The sequence below is a fragment of the Dendrobates tinctorius genome, unplaced genomic scaffold (genome assembly GCF_039654945.1).
Source record: "Dendrobates tinctorius isolate UK_male_01 unplaced genomic scaffold, ASM3965494v1 ptg000250l, whole genome shotgun sequence".
Classification (NCBI taxonomy): Eukaryota; Metazoa; Chordata; class Amphibia; order Anura; family Dendrobatidae; genus Dendrobates; species Dendrobates tinctorius.
Window position 1 is genome coordinate 49,528,521 of NW_027361917.1, and position 22,865 is coordinate 49,551,385.

The window sequence follows — 22,865 nt, forward strand, 5'->3', positions numbered from 1 at the left end:
CTGCCTGTACGGCTAGTCACCTGTGCGGCTCGGTCCCTGGAAGCTATTAAAACACCGCAGCGTTTCAGAAACGAATATACCTAGCTGGGATGCTGCCGTCAGTGGCGGATACATGCTGCTCACGGATTGAGCTGCATTGATCAGCTGACCGTTTAAATATATGAAAATTGCTGTTATCAGTGGATTATTATGCATTGATTATATAGCGCCATCATATTCTGTAGCGTTTTACACGCTCATCACTGTCATCATTAAGGCTCACAATCTAAATTTTCTATCAGTATGTCTTTGGCATTGTGGGGAAAAAACACAGACACAGGGAGAACACAAACTCCTTGTAGATGATGATCTAATGCAGATTGATCCCAGGATCGCAACACTAGACTATCACCAGTGTTAACCACTGAGCCATCATGGTCAACGATTTGCATAATTTATTACTTCTATATTGTGTAATAGATGTCTGATTATATTTATGTGTAGTAACTCTGTGCGTCTGGTATTACATGAAAAATGCTACTAGGTAAAGGCTGTGTTCACACACAACGTTTTTTTTTGCGGTATTTTTAGCGGATTTTCCAGTAAAACCGCTATAAAGCTGCTAAAAATAAGCTTCCCATTCATTTCTATGCATTTTGCACTTTCTGTGCATACTGATGCGTTTTTTTACCACGAAAAAACCGCTTCGCGGTAAAAAACGCAGCATGCTCATTAATTTCGCAGATTTTTCCACGTTTCTATTCTATTCTATTTCTATTTCTATGCGTCTTGAAAACGTGTGGAAAAAACGCATAAAGATCGCACATTTTTTGCGCAAAAAGCGCGCAGAAAACGTGCAGAAAAAGACGCCCGGTTTCTGGGAAGGGAGTCAGGTTTTTCAGCATAAATTTTCTGCTACGTGTGCACTTAGCCTAAGGCTGTGTGCACACGCTGCGAATTCTGCTGCGGATCCGCAGCAGTTTCTGCTGCGTTGTACTGTACCTTTATACCCTATGGAAAAAAATAAAACGCTGTGAAGACGCTGCGGAATTTTCAGCGCAGATTTGCTGCAGTTTCAAAACCGCAGAAAGAATTGACATGTCAATTCTTTCTGCGGATTCCGCTGCGGTTTGCCATCTCCTCGATTGTGGAGGTGAAAATCCGCAGGGCAAAACCGCAGGACAATCCGCAGATCTTTTGACCTGCAGATTTACCTGTGGATTTTGCAAAATTCACAGAGCATTCCGCAGCGTGTGCACATACCTTTAGGCTATGTGCACACGGTGCGGATTCTGCTGTGGAATTTTCCGCGCAGATTTTGCTAAGGCTGTGTTCACACACACTGGTTTTTTAGCTGTATTTTTAGCGTTTTTTCCAATAAAACCGCTAAAAATAAGCTTCCAAGTCATTTCTATGCATTTTGCACTTTTTGTTCATACTGATGCGTTTTTACCGCGAAAACAGCGCATCGTGGTAAAAAACACAGCATGCTCATTAATTTCGCGGATTTTTCCGTGTTTCTAGCTATTTCTATGCGTTTTGAAAACGCGTGGAAAAATGCATAAAAAGCGCGCGTTTTCTGCGCAAAAAAACGTTTCTGGGGCGGCAGTCAGGTTTTTCAGCATAAATTTTCTGCTACGTGTGCACTTAGCCTAAGGCTGTGTGCACACGCTGCGAATTCTGCTGCAGATCCGCAGCAGTTTCTGCTGCGTTGTACTGTACCTTTATACCCTATGGAAAAAAATAAAACGCTGTGCAGACGCTGCGGAATTTTCAGCGCAGATTTGCTGCAGTTTCAAAACCGCAGAAAGAATTGACATGTCAATTCTTTCTGCGGATTCCGCTGCGGTTTGCCATCTCCTCGATTGTGGAGGTGAAAATCCGCAGGGCAAAACCGCAGGACAATCCGCAGATCTTTTGACCTGCAGATTTACCTGTGGATTTTGCAAAATTCACAGAGCATTCCGCAGCGTGTGCACATACCTTTAGGCTATGTGCACACGGTGCGGATTCTGCTGTGGAATTTTCCGCGCAGATTTTGCTAAGGCTGTGTTCACACACACTGGTTTTTTAGCTGTATTTTTAGCGTTTTTTCCAATAAAACCGCTAAAAATAAGCTTCCAAGTCATTTCTATGCATTTTGCACTTTTTGTTCATACTGATGCGTTTTTACCGCGAAAACAGCGCATCGTGGTAAAAAACACAGCATGCTCATTAATTTCGCGGATTTTTCCGTGTTTCTAGCTATTTCTATGCGTTTTGAAAACGCGTGGAAAAATGCATAAAAAGCGCGCGTTTTCTGCGCAAAAAAACGTTTCTGGGGCGGCAGTCAGGTTTTTCAGCAGAAATTTTCTGCTACGTGTGCACTAAGCCTAAATCTGCAGGTAAAATGACCTGCGTTTTACCTGCAGTTTTAGTGCAGATTTAGTGCAGTTTTTGTGCAGATTTCCCCTGCAGTTTTCACTTGCAGATTTCTATAATGGAGCAGATGAAAAACTGCTGCAGAACTGCACAAAAGAAGTGACATGCTGCAGTTTTAAATCTGCGCGGAAAAATCTGCAGCATGTGCACAGCGGTTTTTGTTTTACATAGCCTTAAATGGTACTGTGCATCACGTGCTGTTCTGCTGCAGTTCTGCTGGGCCAAATCTGCTGCAGAACTGCACAGAATCTGCACCGTGTGCACATAGCCTAAGGCTATGTGCACACGCTGCGGTTTTTGCTGCGGTTCCGCTGTGGTTTTGACGGCAGCAGAACTGCAGCAGTTCTGCAGACAGTGTACAGTAGCATGTTATCCTATGGGATTTACATTCTGCTGTGCACATGCTGCGGATTTTTAACTGCGGAAAAGCTGTGGTTTTGAATCCGCAGAAAGAAATGACATGTCAATTGAATCTGCTGCGGTTTGCCACCTATTCCATTGTCCAGGTGGCAAACCGCAGGCCTATCCGCAGGTAAAACCGCAGGTCATTTTACCTGCGGTTCCGCAGATAAGAATCCGCAGACCAATCCGCAGCGTGTGCACATAGCCTTAGGCTATGTGCACACGGTGCATATTCACCCTCGGATTTGTATCTGCGGATCCGCAGGTAAAACCACAGCTAAAATGACCTGCGGTTTTCCTGTGAATTGGCCTGCGGTTTTCCCCTGCGGTTTGACACCTGGACAATGGAATAGATGGCAAACCGCAGCAGAGTCCGCAGAAAAGAATTGACATGTCAATTTTTTCTGTGGATTCATAACCGCAGCTTTTCCGCTGTTGAAAATCTGCAGCATGTGAACAGCAGAATGTAAATTACATAGACTTACATTGTACTGTACACTGTCTGCAGAACTGCTGCAGATCCGCAGCGGCCAAAACCGCAGCAGATCCACAGCGTGTGCACATAGCCTTAGGGGGACATAGCCGGTCCTAAATTCACTAGTACAATAATATTTGCAGATTTAATTATTTAGCTGGTCCTATGAGGGTATTGGGTGGGTCTTGCTATATAAATGCACAGTAAGAAAGTTTATTACGGTTTACTTGATCAATCTGTCTTTTAGGTTACACGTTATAATCCAGATAATAGACCCACATTAGTAATTGCCATGGAAGCCAGGATGCAGACCTTACTTTAGGAATTGGCAAATGTTCCTTCTCCGTAATGATTAGCCTGGGCATGTTTCCTGACATTGGAAATGGCTAAATGGAAAATGAGTGATATCCGATATTTGCTGCCATTTTCCTCAGTTTAATTCTCAGGACATGGTTACAAATAAAAAGGACTTCATTCACAGTGCTATGGGGGCTCCAAAATCTCCAAAATGTTTTTTATAGGATGCAATGAAATCAACACGTTTGTCAAATTCAGAAATTGAAATCCATTCCCAAAGGGTAGATGGGTCATCTTTTAAAAGGACAGTTTTTCTTTTGTAGGCCAGAAATGCTACTCTAGTCAGCGCACCACTCTGAAGAGGCACTGAAGTCATTAAGTGGTGTGTGACCCTTAATGGATTTGGTGCCTTTTTGTCCAGCAGCGCAAATTATCAAAACAGGATTGGTGATCATTTCTTGTTTGGGCATTTGACTGCTGGGCCCATCACTGATTGGTACAACAGGGAACTTTTATACTGTTAGAATGGGACAGCAGGGTGAATTGTCGACCTTTGCTCCATTCATTCTCTATGGGGCTGCTGAACGGAGTGGCGGTCAGGCATCTGACTAGTCATTCCATATTGTAATGGATCTACTGATCTATGCGGGTCCCATCATTGAGACATCCACTGATAAACAAGTCATCACTCATACTGTGAATAGGTGATAACTTGTTGTACCTGGACAACCCCTTTAAGATACGCTTTTATAATTGCTGCCGCATGTGGGTGTAAGCATAGCTAGTCCCCATTACATAACTAACAACCTTATTTACGGTATTTATTTTTTATATCTATCGCTCCACTGCAGCAGATTGGGTGGAGGAAAGTGGGATTGGGTTTGGATCGTACTGTATATTTCCTTATAAAATAATTGTATTATAAAATTACATTTATTGAGTATTTGGTGTGTTTTTTTTTTTTAAAGGGAAAATTGGTAACCTTGCATTTTTTTCACATTACACTGTGTTCCAAATTATTATGCAAAAAATATTTCCTCATGTTTTCTGTAAATTACCTATATGAATTGCAGTCATTGTTATTTTGCAGTCATCTACTATTCTAGTATAATTGCAATGTTTTTGAACAAACTGCCTATGAAAACAGTATATTTTTAAAAATAATAAACACTCAAAATGCATGTTCCAAATTATTATGCACAGCAGAGTTTTCAACCTTTTTATTTTTATTTTGAACAAAAAAATGGTCAATTGTGAAATTATAAGCATTATGAGCTTATTGCAAAATGAAATCAAAGGTTTCAAGTCAAAACTTTATTCTAGGTGATGTTACATTTGCACATAGGACCCCTTGTTGGAAAGAAGCTTCTAAACTCTCTCGTCCATTGAATTTGTCAGTTTTTGGATGGTTTGTGCTTCAATTGTTTTGCATGTGGACAGAATACCCTCCCAGAGCTGTTGCTTAGATGTGAACTGCCCCCGCCATCATAGACACTCCTTTTGATGATGCTCCAGAGGTTCTCAATGGGGTTGAGGTCAGGGGAAGATGGTGGCCACACCATAAGTTTGTCCTCTTTTATGCCCATAGCAGCCAGAGATGCAGATGTGTTATTTGCAGCATGAGACGGTGCATTATCATGCATGAAAATGATCTTGCTGCGGAAAGCGCGGTTCTTCCTCTTGAACCATGGCAGGAAGTGCTGTTTTAGAAACTCCACATAGATTATGGAGTTCAACTTTACCCCTTCAGGGATCCTAAAGGGGACGACAATCTCTCTCCCCATGATTCCAGCCCAAAACATTACTCCACCTCCTCCTTGTTGGCGCCTTAGCAGTGTTTTCATGGGGTGTCCATCAACCAGCCATCCTCCACTCCATCCATCTGGACCATCGAGCGTTGCACGGCACTCACCGGTGAAAAAAACAGTTTGGAAGTCAGTCTTCATGTATCGTTTGGCCCACTGGAGCCGTTTCTGCTTGTGTGCAGTGGATAGAGGTGGTCGACAGGATGGCTTACGCACAGCTGCAAGCCTCTGAAGGACCCTGCATCTTGTTGTTCGGGGGACGTTGGAGGCACCAGCAGCTTCAAAAACTTGTCTGCTGCTATGACAAGGCATTTTTGCAGCTGCTCTTTTAACCTGACGCAATTGCCTGTTGGAAAGAGGCCTCAATTTTTCCTTGTCAGCATGCACACGTGTGCTGGGAATCAGCTACATACTTCTTGATTGTGCGATGATCACGATGAAGTGTCTTGGCAATGCTGATTGACCTAAATACTCCACAATTTGTTGCTTCTCAGCAGCCGACACATCCTTTTTCTTTCCCATTTTGGCAAAAAAATGTAGGCTGCTTAATAATGTGGAACAGCCTTCTTAAGTAGTCTTGCCTTTATTTGGACACACCTGCCAAACTAACTTGCACAGGTATCTGCAATTGCTTTCAGTGATATAAAGAGCCCTGACACACATCACCATCAATGAGTTTAAATGACAAACAAAAAAATTCTAACCTTATCACTCCTAAACTCTTTTTGCATAATAATTTGGAACACAGTTTAGCCACTGAAGTTTTTTGTAGTTTTACATAGAAGTACTGAAATTACTGATGTAACTAGTGATCAAATGTTTCGGTTTCAATGTGACGTAGCGGTGATGGATATTTAGCAGTTTCCTGTAGGTCTGTATTATTATAGATATATAACATCCATGGCAGTCACACAACACATAGGACTGTGCGCCATTACATTAGTCTGGGTATTGTGCAGACTTTCTTAGTAGGGCCTTGCAGTCATATATTGTGATAAAATCCACGTCACTTGAATTAAATTTGTGACCTTTTGTTTCATATTGGGCTGCGTTGTATGTGGACCCATGCAGTTTAAACTGGAAATGTAAAGGTCAGTCTTGGACGTCTCCAGAATATTACTATGCGCAATGAATGATTTTACACACACTCCCACAGTAGTGAGATCCAGAGCCCTCCTTTCCAGTCCAATAACCCAACCATCGCACATTAATGACACTGAGATCTTGTAGCCTCCTCCCCTATCGGCAGTAACGTACGTACAGGGGTTCCCACCTTATTATAATTCAGTATTCTTGTGCTAAGCTCTTCCTCCACATTATTACTTTAACCAGCCATCCCACTGGAAGTATGATCTGATTACCAGCTTGCCATATTTATCTCTCCACCATTACGGCCCGCATGTGCACATCAAAATCGGATCTTCTATACAGGGCAACACCAAAAAAAAGTCTGGATACCTGCTCTTCATAAGTTTGCATGAGCCCAAGACGTACATTTAACTTTGAAGCCAAAGGTTAGGGGGAACTTTGCTCTATAGGGTTGTCTGTGTTTGCAAACCCATTTTATAGTTATTAGGGCTTTCTGATGTAATAATGGGGAATCCTTCATTCAGGAACTTAAGGTGGCCATACATATACGATATCCGAGGGCTCATTTGGCAGTCTGCTAGTTCTCCTGCCCCCTCACCTTCCCCATTCACGTGAACTTTTGGCTTGGGGGAGAGTTTAGAGGCCCCCGCACGTTGACTTGGGGCTTTTAACCAGAACAGAGAATGGCTGTGAAGAAAATGTCTCTTGAAGACCCTACAATACACATTTTGTGCATTCCACAGCAACAACTTTGACCTTCAGTCTGAGCGAATACCATTTGGATATGTGCACAAGTCTTTTAGACGCACGGAAACTCGCCTAGTTTTTCAAGAACAGTGTTCAGTACACGCCGGCATCTTTTGTCCTGAAGTGTCTTTTTGGCCGCTTTTTTTTTTTAACTTGAAATGAATAAACTAGTGAGCTGCTTCAGTAGCTAAAAGGAGCTCAAAGGCTGAACAAATGAGCTAGTAGTTTTTATATAGAAATGTTCATAAATGAAATTCCTTTTTTAGCTTTTTATTTTTTTTTTAAAGCACAAGCTATCAGAAAATAAGTTGGTTTTCTTATGTTTTTGTGTTTTATTTGCAATTTCTTTTTGTTCCCCATCTTACCTTATTACAATTTGTTTTAAAAATAGAAATCGCACTCTCCGTTTTCACTCTGGCTTATTAGACTCGTCCCGTTTCAGCAAAGGCATGTTTATTAGATGCAGTGAATGGACTCTGATCCTATTCTTTCATATTAAAGCATCTATCCAATGTGTGTGCAAACGTCATTGTGAAAATCGCAAAATTGCTAATTTTGGTTTGAATAAAAATAGTGGTATGACAAATGCCTAAAATTTTGCAAAAAAAAAAAACTGCATGTAACACAGAAGCCTGGTTCCTCTTTAACAAGTTCCATCTTGTGTGTTCTCCAGAGAAGCATCTCCACACACTGGAGTTGTTTTGGAAGTTTGTAGTTGTTTTATTTCCCATATCGCCATCTTTCATGCCACCTCCTCTCTCCTTTCTAAGCATCACTTGGAGGTAGTACGAGTTTAGCAGCGTTTGTATTTAGACATCCGCACGTTTCACCCTTGTGGATTACCGTAATTGGCACAGCCTGGGCATGCTTCCTGACATTAAAAATGGCCAAAAAGAACAAGAGTGTGTGTGTGATAACAGATTTTTGCTAACATTCCAGCTACAGTCACAAGCATAACATGAACCAATTAATGGACTCACTTTAGGCAAGAATTAGATTAGAAAGAAGAACTAAATCTCGTATCATTAAACTAAAAACAGATTATGGGACCAGAATGAACAAAAAGAAAGGACTGTTCCTCAGAGTACTGTCATGTAGGTGCCGGAGCGTTATCTTGGCAAAGAGCTGAATTGCTGCAGTATTTGGGGAGTAGTTAGTTGGCAGACGTAGGCTGCCAAGCAATGATTTTACTTTATATTGTTTATATATATGATTGTACACATTTTGTGACAGTATTACATATTCTTGTGGATGTGTATAGTATTTTTTTTTGCCCCCCTCCCCCAAACTCCCAATTCACCCCTTTTTATTACTTTTTAATAGGACTGCTGTTCATTGCAGGGTAACAAGTGATTACTGTGGTTTTCCTAGAAGCGATCAGTCTATAGGCATGTAGAGACGATAAGTAATGATCTTTGCGGTATTACCCTTCCTCAGGTCTAGGGCTGCCTCTGCGCTGCGGTGACTTCTCTACTACAGCACACGACTGCTGCAGCCAAACACTGGGCTGAGCAGTGATGCTGAGGTAGTCCGCAAGAAACCGATGCAACAGTCGCCTGCCCAATGTATATGGGTGCACTCTGATAAGGCATTTGTGTCAGACTATATATATATATATATATATATAATTTTATTGGTTGCCCATTTAAACTTCATTAGCTGAATTTTTAATACAATGCCATCTGACACTGAAATGATTTTTTTTTTTGCTTTGGCACAGCCCATGTTAGAGTTGGCATTCATCACTGCGCATTTGCTTGAAGGCCTATTCCACTATAATTAAATGGCTTTTCCAATTGTTAGCATTATACAGTGATTAAGCTTTTAATAACATAAGTTCTGCAACTTCCTAATATTCTTTGTTATACTTTTCGCCATAACAAGGTCTGTTTTAAGTCATTAACTGAAAATACCTTTATTTAATTCTATAGAGCTGAAAACCTTCAAACATCTAAACTTGAGAGGTAAAAACAATTGTATACAGTCTAGACAAACCACTTGCACTGATGCAGCCAATATACAATTATATTCACGTTCAGCTTATTTTCCAGTATCTGCTTGTAAAAACCAATATTCCGTAGTTTTATTTTGATTCCATCCTTTCAGTCATTGCTGACTCTCAATATGCTTCCCTGTTTTCCACGACTTATTTCAATTGCTTGATGTTCATTCCCTTGTCATTCTTTATGGTATCAGCCCGTGGGCTCTCGGTCTACCCCTTTTTCCTTTTACTGCTGACCATTCCGCGTAGTCTCTCCTTGACCATTCCAAGTAGCATCTCCTTTTCAAGTGAATTTGCTGTCATCGCACATCCTAAAGGTCAATTTGTGCTTGGTGATCTTTTCTTCCTGGGACAAGTTTGGGTTTAATATGATTAAGAACATAATTATTGGTGATCCTAGCTATTAGTGGGATTTGTGGAAGTGTTTTACAGTACCACAACTCAGACATCAATTTTTCTCCAGCTTTTGTGACATTCCACGCCTTACAGCCATAAGTCACATTTTAAACACATGTTAAGAGATTTGTCTGTGTGATAGTAACTGAGACATTCCTTGCAGTCCCAAATTTGGTCCATGCTCACCATGGCTGTATGCCCTTGTTAATCGTTCCTTGATTTCTTTTGTTGAACTGCCACTGTAATTAATAATTTACGCAAAGAAAACAAAGCTGTTGGGTACTCGGCCACGACTACTTTTTAATTTTTATTTTTGTGAACTTATTTATTGGTGTTTGTTATGATTTTTGTCATCTTGAACAGATAAGATTCCATCTCCCCTTTTAACTTCAGGACCGGTTTATTCAGGTCTTGCTCGCTCTTTGCCAGTAGGTTTATATTCATCTTCATCTCTGATTGCTGGTGGTTCTTCTGCCTATTCTCACCTAAACACTGAAATCCTTTAAAAAGGTTGTCCACTACTTTTATTGATGGCCTATCTTTGATAGGTCATCGATGTCTGATCGGCCGGGGTCCGACACCTTGCACCCCTGCTGATCAGCGGTTATCTGTGTCAGCAGCGGCGACCGCCACAAGTACTCTCTTGCCGAGGTGGCCATTTTCTGGTGGTGGCCTATGCTTGGTACTACACATCCGCTGTCTAGGACCCTCGCCGATCAGACATTGGTGACCTAGCCTAAGGATAGGTCATCAATGGAAAAAGTAGTGGACAACCTCTTTAAGTACCATTAATTTCTTCTGCGTAGAGGTTGAAATCAAAATGAGCAATGATGTATCCTTGTTTTGTGTGTTTTTTTTATTTTCTTTTTTATCTTGAACCATTTTCCTACCTGTTTAGCATTGTTGCTTCTTGATCGTCGTAGATTAACCTGACTTTATCTAATAAAGTGCGCTGGCACTACCACACTCTGTGCTTCCCAAAGCGTATTGTATATGTCAAACTCTCAAAAGCCTTGGTATAGTCCATGAAGCACGAGTAGAGCTTCTTCTGGTACACCTAATCTTTTCTATAATCCTTACCAGGTTTGAGATGTGATCAGTGATCTCTCTGTTCTAACAGAATCCAGTTTGGGTATCAGGAAGTTATCGATCAAGGATGTTGCCTAAGTGATTTAAAAAGCACCTTTCTGAATCGGGGATCAGAAAGTTGTTCTATAATTGACATAGTCCCTGGCATTGACTTGTTTTGCAGTTAAATGAAGACTGATGTTTTCCAGTCCTTTCCAAGTCATCCAAATCTTCTGATATAATACGGTCAGTGCACCCTTCCTATACCTGGCCCAAATTGCCAAGGAGGGTCATGTGGCAGTGATGTTTCTAAGTGCCTTGGGTTGGGGAAATACTTGGTGGCCTACCCCTTAAGACGTTCACTTTGAAATCCTATAAATCTGAATCAGAATCATTATGCTTTATAAATTATGCTTTACAATGCCCTCCACGCCACCTCAGGCTGGACAGCATAATTCATGTGACTGGAGAAGAACGAAAGGGAGCCAAAATAATGACAAGTATGACTCAAGCAGGAGAAACCCACATGGAGGCACAGTTGCTGAATGAATCTATGAAAGAAAGGGCTACCTGGGCTACAAAGAATGATATACCTTCAGACTCTGGTGCATGAGAGGGATAACCTATTAAAAGGGAAATGGGGAAAAAGTTTGCTCTATTGTGGCTAACACATGGATTGCAAGGTGTGTAGCAAGTTCTCAGTATATCAAAATGAGGGTCATGTCCATCCGCATCAGAGTGAAACCTCTGAATGTGATCATCATCCAAGTATACGCACCAACAGCAGACTCTTCAGAGCAGGATTTCTATGCCCAGGTTCAAAACTCACTCAAAAGAACCCCATGAAAGGACTTAATCTACATTATTTACATTATGGGAAACTTCAACCTTGTTCCAAAGTTGGTGGAGGAAAGGTTCAGGAGTGCTTGGCCAACACTGCCTAGGGGAGAGAATCAAACATGGGGAACACCTTGTTAAATTCTGCCACAAGAACAAGTTTAGAATCGCCAACACCACCTTCACCCAGCCAAAACAGAGTCTATATATATCTGAGGCTCCCCAAATGGATCACATTGTAACCCTATTGTCTACATTCTCTGCCAGTAAAAATGGAATGGACCAATTCTGTACAAAAACACAACCAGGTGAAAAAGATTGTGGAACTGATCACCAAATTCTTATAGGCAAGTTTTGGTCAGACTATGCAAGATAAAGCATGCAGAGGACATTTGATGTCAATAAAATCCCTGCCGAATATACACTGCTCAAAAAATAAAGGGAACACTTAAACAACAGAATCTAACTCCAGGTGAATCAAACTTCTGTGAAATCAAACTGTCCACTTAGGAATCAACACTAATTGACAATCAATTTCCCATGCTGTTGTGCAAATGGAATAGACCACAGATGTAAATTATTGGCAATTATCAAGACACCCTCAATAAAGGAGTGGTTCTGCAGGTGGGGACCACAGACCACATCTCAGTACCAATTGTTTCTGACTGATGTTTTGGTCACTTTTGAATGTTGGTTGTGCTTTCACACTCGTGGTAGCATGAGACGGACTCTACAACCCACACAAGTGGCTCAGGTAGTGCAGCTCATCTAGGATGGCACAGCAATGCGAGCTGTGGCAAGAAGGTTTGCTGTGTCTGTCAGGTTAGTGTCCAGAGGCTGGAGGCGCTACCAGGACACAGGCCAGTACACCAGGAGACGTGGAGGGGGCCATAGGAGGGCAACAACCCAGCAGCAGGACCGCTACCTCCACCTTTGTGCAAGGAGGAACAGGAGGAGCACAGCCAGAGCCCTGCAAAATGACCTCCAGCAGGCCACAAATGTGCATGTGTCTGCACAAACGGTTAGAAACAGACTCCATGAGGATGGCCTGAGGGCCTGATGTCCACAGATGATGATTGTGCTCACAGCCCAACACCTTGCAGGACGCTTGACATTTGCTACAGAACACCAGGATTGGCAAATTTGCCACTGGTGCCCTGTGCTCTTCACAGATGAAAGCAGGTTCACACTGAGCACGTGACAGAGTCTGGAGATGCCGTGGAGAGCGATCTGCTGCCTGCAACATCCTTCAGCATGACTGGTTTGGCAGTGGGTCAGTAATGGTGTGGGGTGGCATTTCTTTGGAGGGCTGCACAGCCCTCCATGTGCTCACCAGAGGTAGCCTGACTGCCATTAGGTACCAAGATGAGATCCTCAGACCCCTTGTGAGACCATATGCTGGTGCGGTTGGCCCTGGGTTACTCCTAATGCAGGACAATGCCAGACCTCATGTGACTGGAGTGTGTCAGCAGTTCCTGCAAGATGAGTGCATTAAAGCTATGGACTGGCCCACCCGTTCCCCAGACCTGATTCATGTCTCGCTCCATCCACCAACGTCACGTTGCACCACAGACTGTCCAGTAGTTGGCGGATGCTTTAGTCCAGGTTTGGGAGGAGGTACCTCAGGAAACCATCCGCCGCCTCATTAGGAGCATGCCCAGGTGTTGTACAGTAGGGAGGTCATACTGGCACGTGGAGGCCACACACAATACTGAGCATCTTTTCCTTGTCATGAGGCTTTTCCACTGAAGTTGGATCAGCCTGTAATTTGATTTTCCACTTTGATTTTGAGTATCATTCCAAATCCAAACCTCCATGGGATATTCATTTTGATGTACATTGATAATTGTTATATTTTATTGTTCTGAACACATTCCACTAGGCAATGAATAAAAATTTGCAACTGCAATACTTCATTGAGATATCTAGGATGTGGTATTTTAGAGTTCCCTTTATTTTTTGAGTAGTGTACAACTGAAGTGAGTAACTGGTTTATCTGGCTTGGGCAGGAAGAAGAGGCTCTGAAATCAAAGGAACAGTCACTGAAATTGCTCAACAAACATGTGTTATGCAAGAAGCCAATGCATGATGGGAATTAATTGCAACCACCGTATTGATCACTAGGAAGAGGAGAGACCAAGGAAGGCTATGGTCATGATACACTTGAAGGTTGGCTACAGCCAAAACCCGTAGTGTTTTTACTTTTTTCTATCTGCACTTAGTAGATCTATCTGCCTTTTTCATCTCGACAGGAGCGCCCTCCATCTGTGTGTTTTTTGTGTTTTTTTTTTTACCTTATGTGGAAGACCATCATGTACAATGGATGGTTAGTGTATTCCACAGGAAAGTCGGGTCGGGTCAGCCATCATCAGTTTGTAGGGAGCCTTCACTTTTCCTACATGTACAATTGCTGTCATTGCACCTGCAGTTGAGAAGTATCCTGGCGGGATTGGATTACAGGTGATATCCATATACTATAGAAATGTCAGTGATATCAAGGTCCACATGTGTTTACCTCAAGGCATCCCCATTTCGTGGATGAATCCCACAAGACCTTTCCATACATTATTTATTATAAATGTGTTTCTTGTAGTACAAATTGTTAAAAGCTTTGTTATTTGCTCTGGAAGCTATTTGCCTTGACATCAACCCTTTATAAAAGCCGAGTTTATAACAATACGTCAGAACGCATGAATCATTCCTTCAAGGCAGCCCTTCAGTGTCCTTGTAGAGAATCTATGCGAAGGCACAGGAGAAAGGCACAATCATTTTGTAGCTCTTTGTCACGCTATTATACCCTGTTGGGTAACATTTTGCCACTTCCCTTCCTGTAGAAATGTGTACAGACTTCAATTTCTGATGTAGATTTGCGACATCGGCTAAGTAGTTCACAACTCCTCATAAAGATTAATCACTAATTTTGAAACCTCCATGAGATCATTTTTTATATTAGAGGAACACAATTGCTTTCTGTAGAAGGCATGTAAGGGGGTGAACTGCAGATACCCCTTCTTGCCATCTTTATAACTGTTCAGTATTTTATTTTGGATTGTGAACAGGGGTGCATGAGACTGACTGTTGCCATTCCTGTGCTAGTTGATGACACTAGGACCAGCTTACCTGACTGTCACTATGTAGGTGATGCAATTGTTAGCATTGCTTGTTGCCTTGCATCTGTCTTGGTGCTGGACATTGCAGCATTAGAAGTATTATGGTGTATAAAAGCCAAGTCTTACAGAAGGTGTAGCTGCACAAGAATGTTTGCTAGTGATGAGCGAGAATGTTTGGATATTGTGTATCTTGGGCGTGCTCGATTAATATGTTCGACTCCCCCCGAGGCTGTGTGATTTGCGGCTGTTAGACAGCTGCAACACAAGAGGGGATTGCTTGATAGGCCACGAAACGTAGTTGCGGGGACTCTGACATTTTACTCGAGCACTCCTGAGATACTTGGATAACACCCAAAATGCTCGGATAACACGATATCTGAGCACGCTCGCTCATCACTTCATTTTTTTGCAACTTTTGCTGTTGATGCCAGCCCAATGACTTCTCTAAAATATTGATTGGAGCTTAGATATAATGTTGTGGTAATTCAGTGTCTGACAACGGTATTATAATTTTTGATAGAAAGTAGTGGAAATTATAGTAAAAAATCTATTTCAGCCCATAACGACAGTTGATTTCTGATACAAGACAGCCCAAAATGTCAACTTCAAGAATTTGGTGCATTTTAATCCAGAGGGCTACTGTAGCATCTCTAGTTATCCTCCAGTGAGACATATCCAGAGACAATGTATTGAAATTTGTTAAATTAGTGCCCAGTTAAACCATGTGCCCTTATTCCAAGCCGAAATCTTGGGGTGTGGTCACACTGAGTTTTTTCAGTATTTTTAGAACCGAAATTATCCTATCAAAACCTCTCATGGTTTTTAAAGAATTCTTGCTTCCAAAACTCATGGGAAAAAAGCCCTCTGTGTACACACCCTTGAAGAAGCAATGTCCCAGTTAGTGGGCTGTGAGCTTTGTTAAGTTGACCATTGTCTGTTAAATAGTGAGTCGGAATGGTTAGGCTACTTTTACACTTACCGCATTTTTTGCGGATCGCCGGTTTTCATTTTTCCAATACTATGTAAATAGTATTTGGGGAAAAAAACGGCGTTCCGCAAAACCGTAACTCACGGGGAACCGCAAAAATAAACTTCCGTTTGTTTTTGCGGCCCCATTGATTTTCAAAGGGGGCCATGTCCGTACACAAGTAAGCTCTATCTTTTATAACAGCCGCAAATACGGCCCTCACGGCCGTACGGCACATGTTGCACCATGTAATTTTTGCTGGACGATTTTGCAAAATCATCCCGCAAAACACGGTAAGTGTGAATGCGGCCTTATTCTGGAAACCAGTAGTTGGAGCCAGTGTCATTAAGGCGTATTGGGCTAGCACACAGTCATTCTTAACAGACCTTCTTCTACAGCACAGTCTTTTTATGACAACGCTGTAGAATAGGGTCATGATGCTGCAAGTTGTGTTGAAATTTTCATGCAAGCCTACAGTCAGGCCATGGGAAGAAGCGCTGATTGGACCCTCAAAGGAAGCAATGGTGAAATGCGTTTGGCTGGGTAGGCACCATTCGGTATTCCGCTATATCGTATGCGCTCTCTCCAGTGGTGATACTTTTACACTTGTCCGGCTGCCTCAAATGGGGAGATCTTTCTTGTCTTTTTATATACTACTGTCTGCTGTTTTACATGTTGGGAGTAAATGCAGGTCTGTGGTGCAGCATGTGATGGGTGCCGTAGACCTCTAGATATACATGCAATGAATCGCTTATTCCTGGACAACTCTTCCATCTTGTGGGAAGATGGCCTTCCCATGTCAGTGTGCGCACATTCCATTATTATCGGTTTGTGCTATTTTGTTGTCTGTATTGAATAAAATAAATGTCCTCATGTACGGCGTGAGGTTTGCTATTATTGTATAGGAGTTGCTGGTAGTTTTGGGAAAGCCCCACCCAGCGATTACTAAATAGGCCATTTTCTATGTTTCCTAACCTTAAATTAACCCTTGCCCTTGTCCAAACTCCTAACCCTTTATATTTGTGGTGATTATATTTTTTCATTCCTGTTTGGATCTTTTTGTAACTTCATGTACACATGGTTATATTGGACAAGCCTTGTTGATGGTAAAAAAACAAAACATGTAATTTATGTATCTAAGGCCCTCTTTCATGTTTCATTTTAGCGATTTGTAGTAGAGTGACAACTCTTATTAGATTGTTGTCCAGGATGTGGTAATCTTTTATTTATTTTTTGTCTATGTAAAATATCATTGTTAGAGTTGAGCAGATGGCTTCACGGGACGCTGGTCCAGGTCAGTGGCACCTGGCTGCTGGACGGGAGACCCGTAAATCCCTTACTTTCCAGTGTCCCCAACATAGCATTTCATTTACCAGGGCTGGCGCAACATCATGTAAACTTTAAAGGTTTCAGTCGCGACCCAAAACGTTATTAAGCTGCAGATAGGGGTTAATCTCCAGGTTTGCAGCCTTCCAAAGCTTATCCATCCGCTGCACTAAAAGCCCGAGGAGGAAATGAACCTTATTCCAACCTGGAACCTCAGGCTTCGTCATACAGTGTAGAGCCGGCTGTCAGTCAGTGCCGGGGGCACAGTTATAGCCCTACTGAGCAGTGACTGAAGCCAGACCTCTATGACTGAAAGCCGGAGGCTGCTGGGAGGAATAAAGTTCATTTCCTCCAGGTAGCCGGGCTTTCTGTGCAGCGGCCGAGCAGCTTGGGAACACTGTTAAACTGTGGATTAACCCTGTATATGCAGGTTAATAGTCTTTAGGGATGTGACAGGTTGTTGCAGGGACAGGTGTTCTCCCATTGTGTCAGAATCACTGTTTTGCTGATGGACAGTATTAGAGGATAAAAAGCGGTTTGTTTGTTTTTATTTTTCCCCTCCATTTTTTCTTAAATTTTGCTACTGTGAAGTTTTACTGTTTTGCCTCATTGTAAATATATTTTTTTATACAGCAATGAGCTATTCTTGGATGAGAAAGTATAAACTGCACATGAAAATGCCATCTGTAGCATCCACACAATTTATGAAAACTTGCAGTCATAGGTAAAGGCTGTATGTATAGAGCTCAATGCAAACGGGTAGATTGGGGTACAGCCATGTCTGCATTGGGGTGCTATTGGGTAGCATCTGTTGCTGTAGTGTATGGTCCTAGCATGCATGGTACTTAGTACATTATTCATTCATTTCTTTTTTTCTTTTCAGGATAACATTTTGCCACCTGCCTTTTCAGAGCAAATGGCTCTACGTGGGGACTGAAAGAGGAAATATTCACATTGTCAACGTGGAGATGTTCACGCTCTCAGGCTACGTCATCATGTGGAATAAAGCCATTGAACTGTGAGTGTTACGTAGCCAGTGACATTAATGAGAACATTTGTGTCAATTCTGCATGAAAATGCCCTGAGGGGCCCTCCAGAAAACCAGGCACCAAGCCAAGTTAAAGATGCATAAATTCGTCCTAATTGGTTGCAGAGAATCTGATGCCTCACTAGATTATCAGTTTATATACGTCAGTTCTTGCTCCGAGAGCTAATTACTTTTTGGAGGCCTGAATGTTGGCTGCAGAGAAATCCAAGCAGATAAAATCACTTGGAGCCTTTATGTGGCATGACACGGTCTCCAAGCTGAGCTTGTACTCCATGCCCTTATTCTCCTTTTCATCTTTTGTATGCTCTTGACAGCTGCATGATTTTATTAAAACTACTCCTGGGTAAAATCCCAGAATTTCCACGTTCTCCTCCTTTACAAAACTAATAATAGATCTGGGCATTGTCTCATACCGTAAAAAACTTTCCTGTGCCGCATTGCTAGATATGTGGGCACCGTCTCCCACCAGCTTTGCTGGCCAATTTCGGAGCCGTCTATAAAATGATTACCGCTCTTAAGCAGTTTTACCAGCATATCCAGCTGGCACTGATAAGGTGACCGTATCAAACTGGCTGCATGGCTGATATTCACAGCGGTGGTACAGTATCCCAGTATTGCCATATACAGGGTGGGCCATATATATGGATACACCTTGGTGGGACATGTATATGGATACACCTAAATTAAATGGGAATGGTTGGTGAGATCAACTTCCTGTTTGTGGCACATTAGTATATGGGAGAGGAAAAACTTTTCAAGATGGGTGGTGACCATGGCTGTCATTTTATAAATGACCCACCCAGGTGTATCTATATAAATGGCCCACCCAGGTGTGTCCATATAAATGGCCCACCCTGTACATGCCACTGTGGTTATGGAGTATTATATATATCTGAAAGCAGAATAAAGCCAACCATTCAAGGCACCAGGTAACCAATGTAGGTAATTTAAAAAGAAAAAGTACTGTACATCAATGACTGCTAAGAAGATCCACTTGGCTCTTATGTTGGCTCCTGAAGTCCAACTCTACTGTAAGGTGGTTGTTTGGCGCAATCACATAAGTAATTTTTTCTGACTTTTTAGTTGAGGCAATGGTTAATATGACTGGCACAGCACATTAGTGGCTTTCAGCATGCCAATATATGGCCAAGGTGCTGAGCGTCCATTGACTCTTGCTGCACCTATGCTTGGCCTGTGCCACTCAACCTTTACCCTTATGTGCATGTCATACTTATATTTTGTTTTTCTATATGGCTGGCATAGATACAATATTGTGTTAAAGGGAGCCTTTCTTCTATTTGCAAGGCTACAAGGGGGAAAGCTGTCAATTGCTGAACATCAGAGGTGGGAATGGGGTTTGTATCTTATACCATGTACCCCAGACCCCTGACTAAACGCTCTGGCATAACACACATGCTTAAATTATATGTTCTCCAAAACTAAAGCACATTGGCACTCACAACAAATGACACTGCTAAAATCAGCATGCCACTACTCAGTGATACGTAAATGTTTACAGTGTGACCCGTGACCTATCACAATGTGACTTTGGATTCTTGGACTCGTCTTTTGACCATTAGAGCTCAATTTACGGACTGTGCCACTTGCCCGTGATCTAGGTTTGTTCTTTGTTTTTTCTAGTGCCCAAAGAATTGTCGCATAACAGCAAAACGCAAACAAGTTTCACAAATGTTTATTGATCGCTCGCCGTGTCTGACAATGTCTTTTGTCATACATCTTGTAAAATAATCTGGCGGTTTCACAATCCATATTAAATGCACGAATCCTTGGTAAACTCAGCCAGTGTCTTGGTGTATGTACACTTTTATTACCGATTATATTCGCTTACTATGGAAGGTAAATTTCTTTCAGCCTCTAATGAAATTGAATAATTCCCTAGCGTATAATCTTCCTTAAACTACTCTCTAAATTTCTGCCTCCTTGTTTCCCCTCCATGCACATAAATCTGAGCCTAGGTACTGTGTGGCCAAGTAACAAATGGAAACAGTAATAGGTGGGCATAGGGAGATGACTTGAGGATCAGTGGTCTCTAACCACTGGAACCCCCACTATCCTGACAGTGGGACTGAAATCCGCTATTAAAATGACTGTTCAAGCAGGATATTGCAGTGGTATGGTGCTGTACTTGGCACTCTTGCTGTCCCATGCACAGTAAATTGATCAGTTTTTGTACATATAATCATTGACAACCGGGCAATTCAGAAGCCCTTTCCAAATTAGAGGGCATACCTCACCAATCTGCAAGTTCTCCTTATCACCTGTTCTTTAATTGTCAATTTCTCATATTTGTTTCAAAGCAACAATCTGCAACAAGATGACATCTAATGAAGAAGTTGCAATTTGCAATAACAAATAGTTTTTTGTATTCCACTGTTCTCAGAACCTCCGTAGAAGGGAATGAGCGCTATTCCTGAAGTGATTGAGGGTCACTTATCTGATATTATACTGTAGATGTCTCATTGAAATCACCAGTTTTTACATCCTTCAAAATTCACTATGGGAATTCTTTACATTCTCATTGTGGACCTGCAAGCAGAATGCAGTCCTTTTGATGATCCTTTATTACTGGGAATCAGTGGGACATTAATGGAGCCCTTTGTCCATACTGTTAGGCTGTTTTGTGTTGCTTTAGCTCTAGTTTCTTAAAACAAGTTTCGCTAAGCTACAGTTGGTTGTATCCCCCTCCGTTAGCTTTACATGTGGCTCGTGCGCTGAACATACACCTTTATGGTCAAAAGTATTTGTACACCTCACCATCAGTTCTGTGACCTGTTTTAACATCTCTCCACATGTAGTATGGATATGTGGGGTTCTCTTTTTGTTACTTTAACATTCTTCTCTATACTTGAGACTTACTCCTAAAATATTGCTAAATGTCTGTCGGTGTTTTGTGCCTTTTTGGACAAAAATATATATTTCCAGGTCACCACCTGACAGCACATTGGAGGACGTCCTGCTCATCCGTAGTGGGACAGGAAACCACGAGAGTTTAAAAGGATCCTCCCCTTCCCATCCCTCAGTGTTTTTCCTGTCCCACTGCAGATGGGAACGACGAGAGAGGATCCGGGGCGTTCCATGCAGATGGTCAGGATCGGGGGGCTCAGCCTCACCCTTCCTACCTGATAAGATCTGCGGCTGAAACCCGATGTAGGGTCCCTCAGCTTCTCCGGTGTAGCGCTGCTCCTGGACGCGGGGTCGCTTCCCCTGACGGGGGGCTCTCGACCCTGGACGCCACCACCGCAGACCGCCACTGGGGTTGCAGAGCCCGCAAGCGGTCCATCTACAGCAGACTACCTCCGGGTGACGCTGTTGTGTCCGGAGGGCGGGAGCGCGCTGTAGCAGGCGCGCGTCAGCCGCCCGCCCCACCGGAGGGTGCGCGCGTCACGGACGCGTCACTGCCGACCGGACGCAGTACTTTCGGCCGTGCCGCTGTCAGGACACCTCACGCAGTGACCGCCCAGTACTGAGCACACCGCGGCGGCATCTGCCCATCAGGAGAAGGGCAGGCGTCCGGAGATTGGAGCGGTAGCGACAATAGAGGCTGTATGCAGCTCTGCTCCACAGGGCAGGTGGCAGGGGGCGCCCGTCACCACTCACATGTATGGGTCTCCTCAGCAGTCAGCGACTTCCATCACCACCAGCATGGAGGACCAGGCAAAGACGGAGGCAGGAGCAGAGTGCCAGGGTCACGTGAGTAAACTCTGAAGAGGTCACTGGAGGGCCCCGTAAGAATAAACCCCATAGAACCCGTATTTTATATGTTCTAGGGGGGAACCTCTACCTCTGAGAAAAAGGAGCCTAAACGAAAGGATAAGAAGTGTCCGGTCTGCTCTAAAAAGCTAAAGGACACGTGGCAGAAGACCCTTTGTGACGCATGTACAAAGCGTATAATGGATGAAGAGCAGGCTACGTTTATGTCTAATATGAGAGCAATAATTAGGGAAGAAGTGCAGGCCTCGGTATCCGGCCTAGCCACCTCCCTGGCCCTGCAGGCGAACCCCCAGCCATCCAGGAAAAGAGAGAGGGAGTCTGATACGTCATCGGAAGGCATTCTGTCCGACTCTGACGCAGAGGAAGAGGAGACTAGAGAACACCCAGAAAGGGGGAGAAAATACTTGTTTTCGTCTGGGGATACGGACGAACTATTGGGAGCGGTGCGGCAGACTATGCAGATTGAGGAACCCCCTCCTTCCCTCTCAATACAGGACGAAATGTTCGGGGGATTACGCTCCCAGACTTCGATGGTCTTCCCAGTAAACACCCACATACGGGCAATGATACTGGAGGAGTGGGAGGAGGCAGAGAAGAGATTAACTTTTCCCAGGGACTTTAGGTCGCGTCTACCATTCGACCCTGAGGAGGTTAAAGTCTGGGAAGAGATCCCTAAAATTGATATTCCCGTAGCTAAAGTATCAAAGAAAACGGCAATTCCGTTTGAGGATTCCTCAAGCTTGAAGGAACCCCTAGATCGGAAGGCAGACGGGCTCTTAAAAAGGGCCTGGGAAAGCTCAGCAGCGGTCATAAAGACAAATATAGCCGCGACATCGGTAGCACGCTCCATGCATCTGTGGATAGATGACCTAGAGGAGCATCTGTCAGACAGAACCCCGAGGGAAACAATCCTAAAATCACTCCCCTTGCTTAAGTTGGCTACGGGATTCTTGGCCGACGCCTCAGCAGAATCAGTTAGGTTCTCGGCCAGAAGCCAGTCCCTGTCCAACACAGCCAGAAGAGATATCTGGTTGAAGAATTGGACAGGCGACATGCAGTCAAAAAATAAACTCTGCTCAATTCCTTTCTCGGGGGGCAGGGTCTTCGGGCCCGTGCTCGACGACATTTTAGAGAAAGCGTCGGATGAAAAAAAGGGTTTCCCTG

The 22,865-nt window shown here is 43.1% G+C and overlaps 1 protein-coding gene across 3 annotated transcripts in view; it reads left to right on the plus strand.

The window, feature by feature from the left end:
• The window catches only part of STXBP5 (syntaxin binding protein 5), a 492,483-nt gene that overhangs the window by 190,086 nt on the left and 279,532 nt on the right, over nucleotides 1–22,865 (plus strand). For all 3 annotated transcript variants that reach the window (XM_073557677.1, XM_073557678.1, XM_073557679.1), the window contains exon 5: nucleotides 17,805–17,939. In XM_073557677.1, the coding sequence (XP_073413778.1) occupies nucleotides 17,805–17,939 (135 nt within the window). The remainder of the gene's footprint in view (nucleotides 1–17,804; nucleotides 17,940–22,865) is intronic.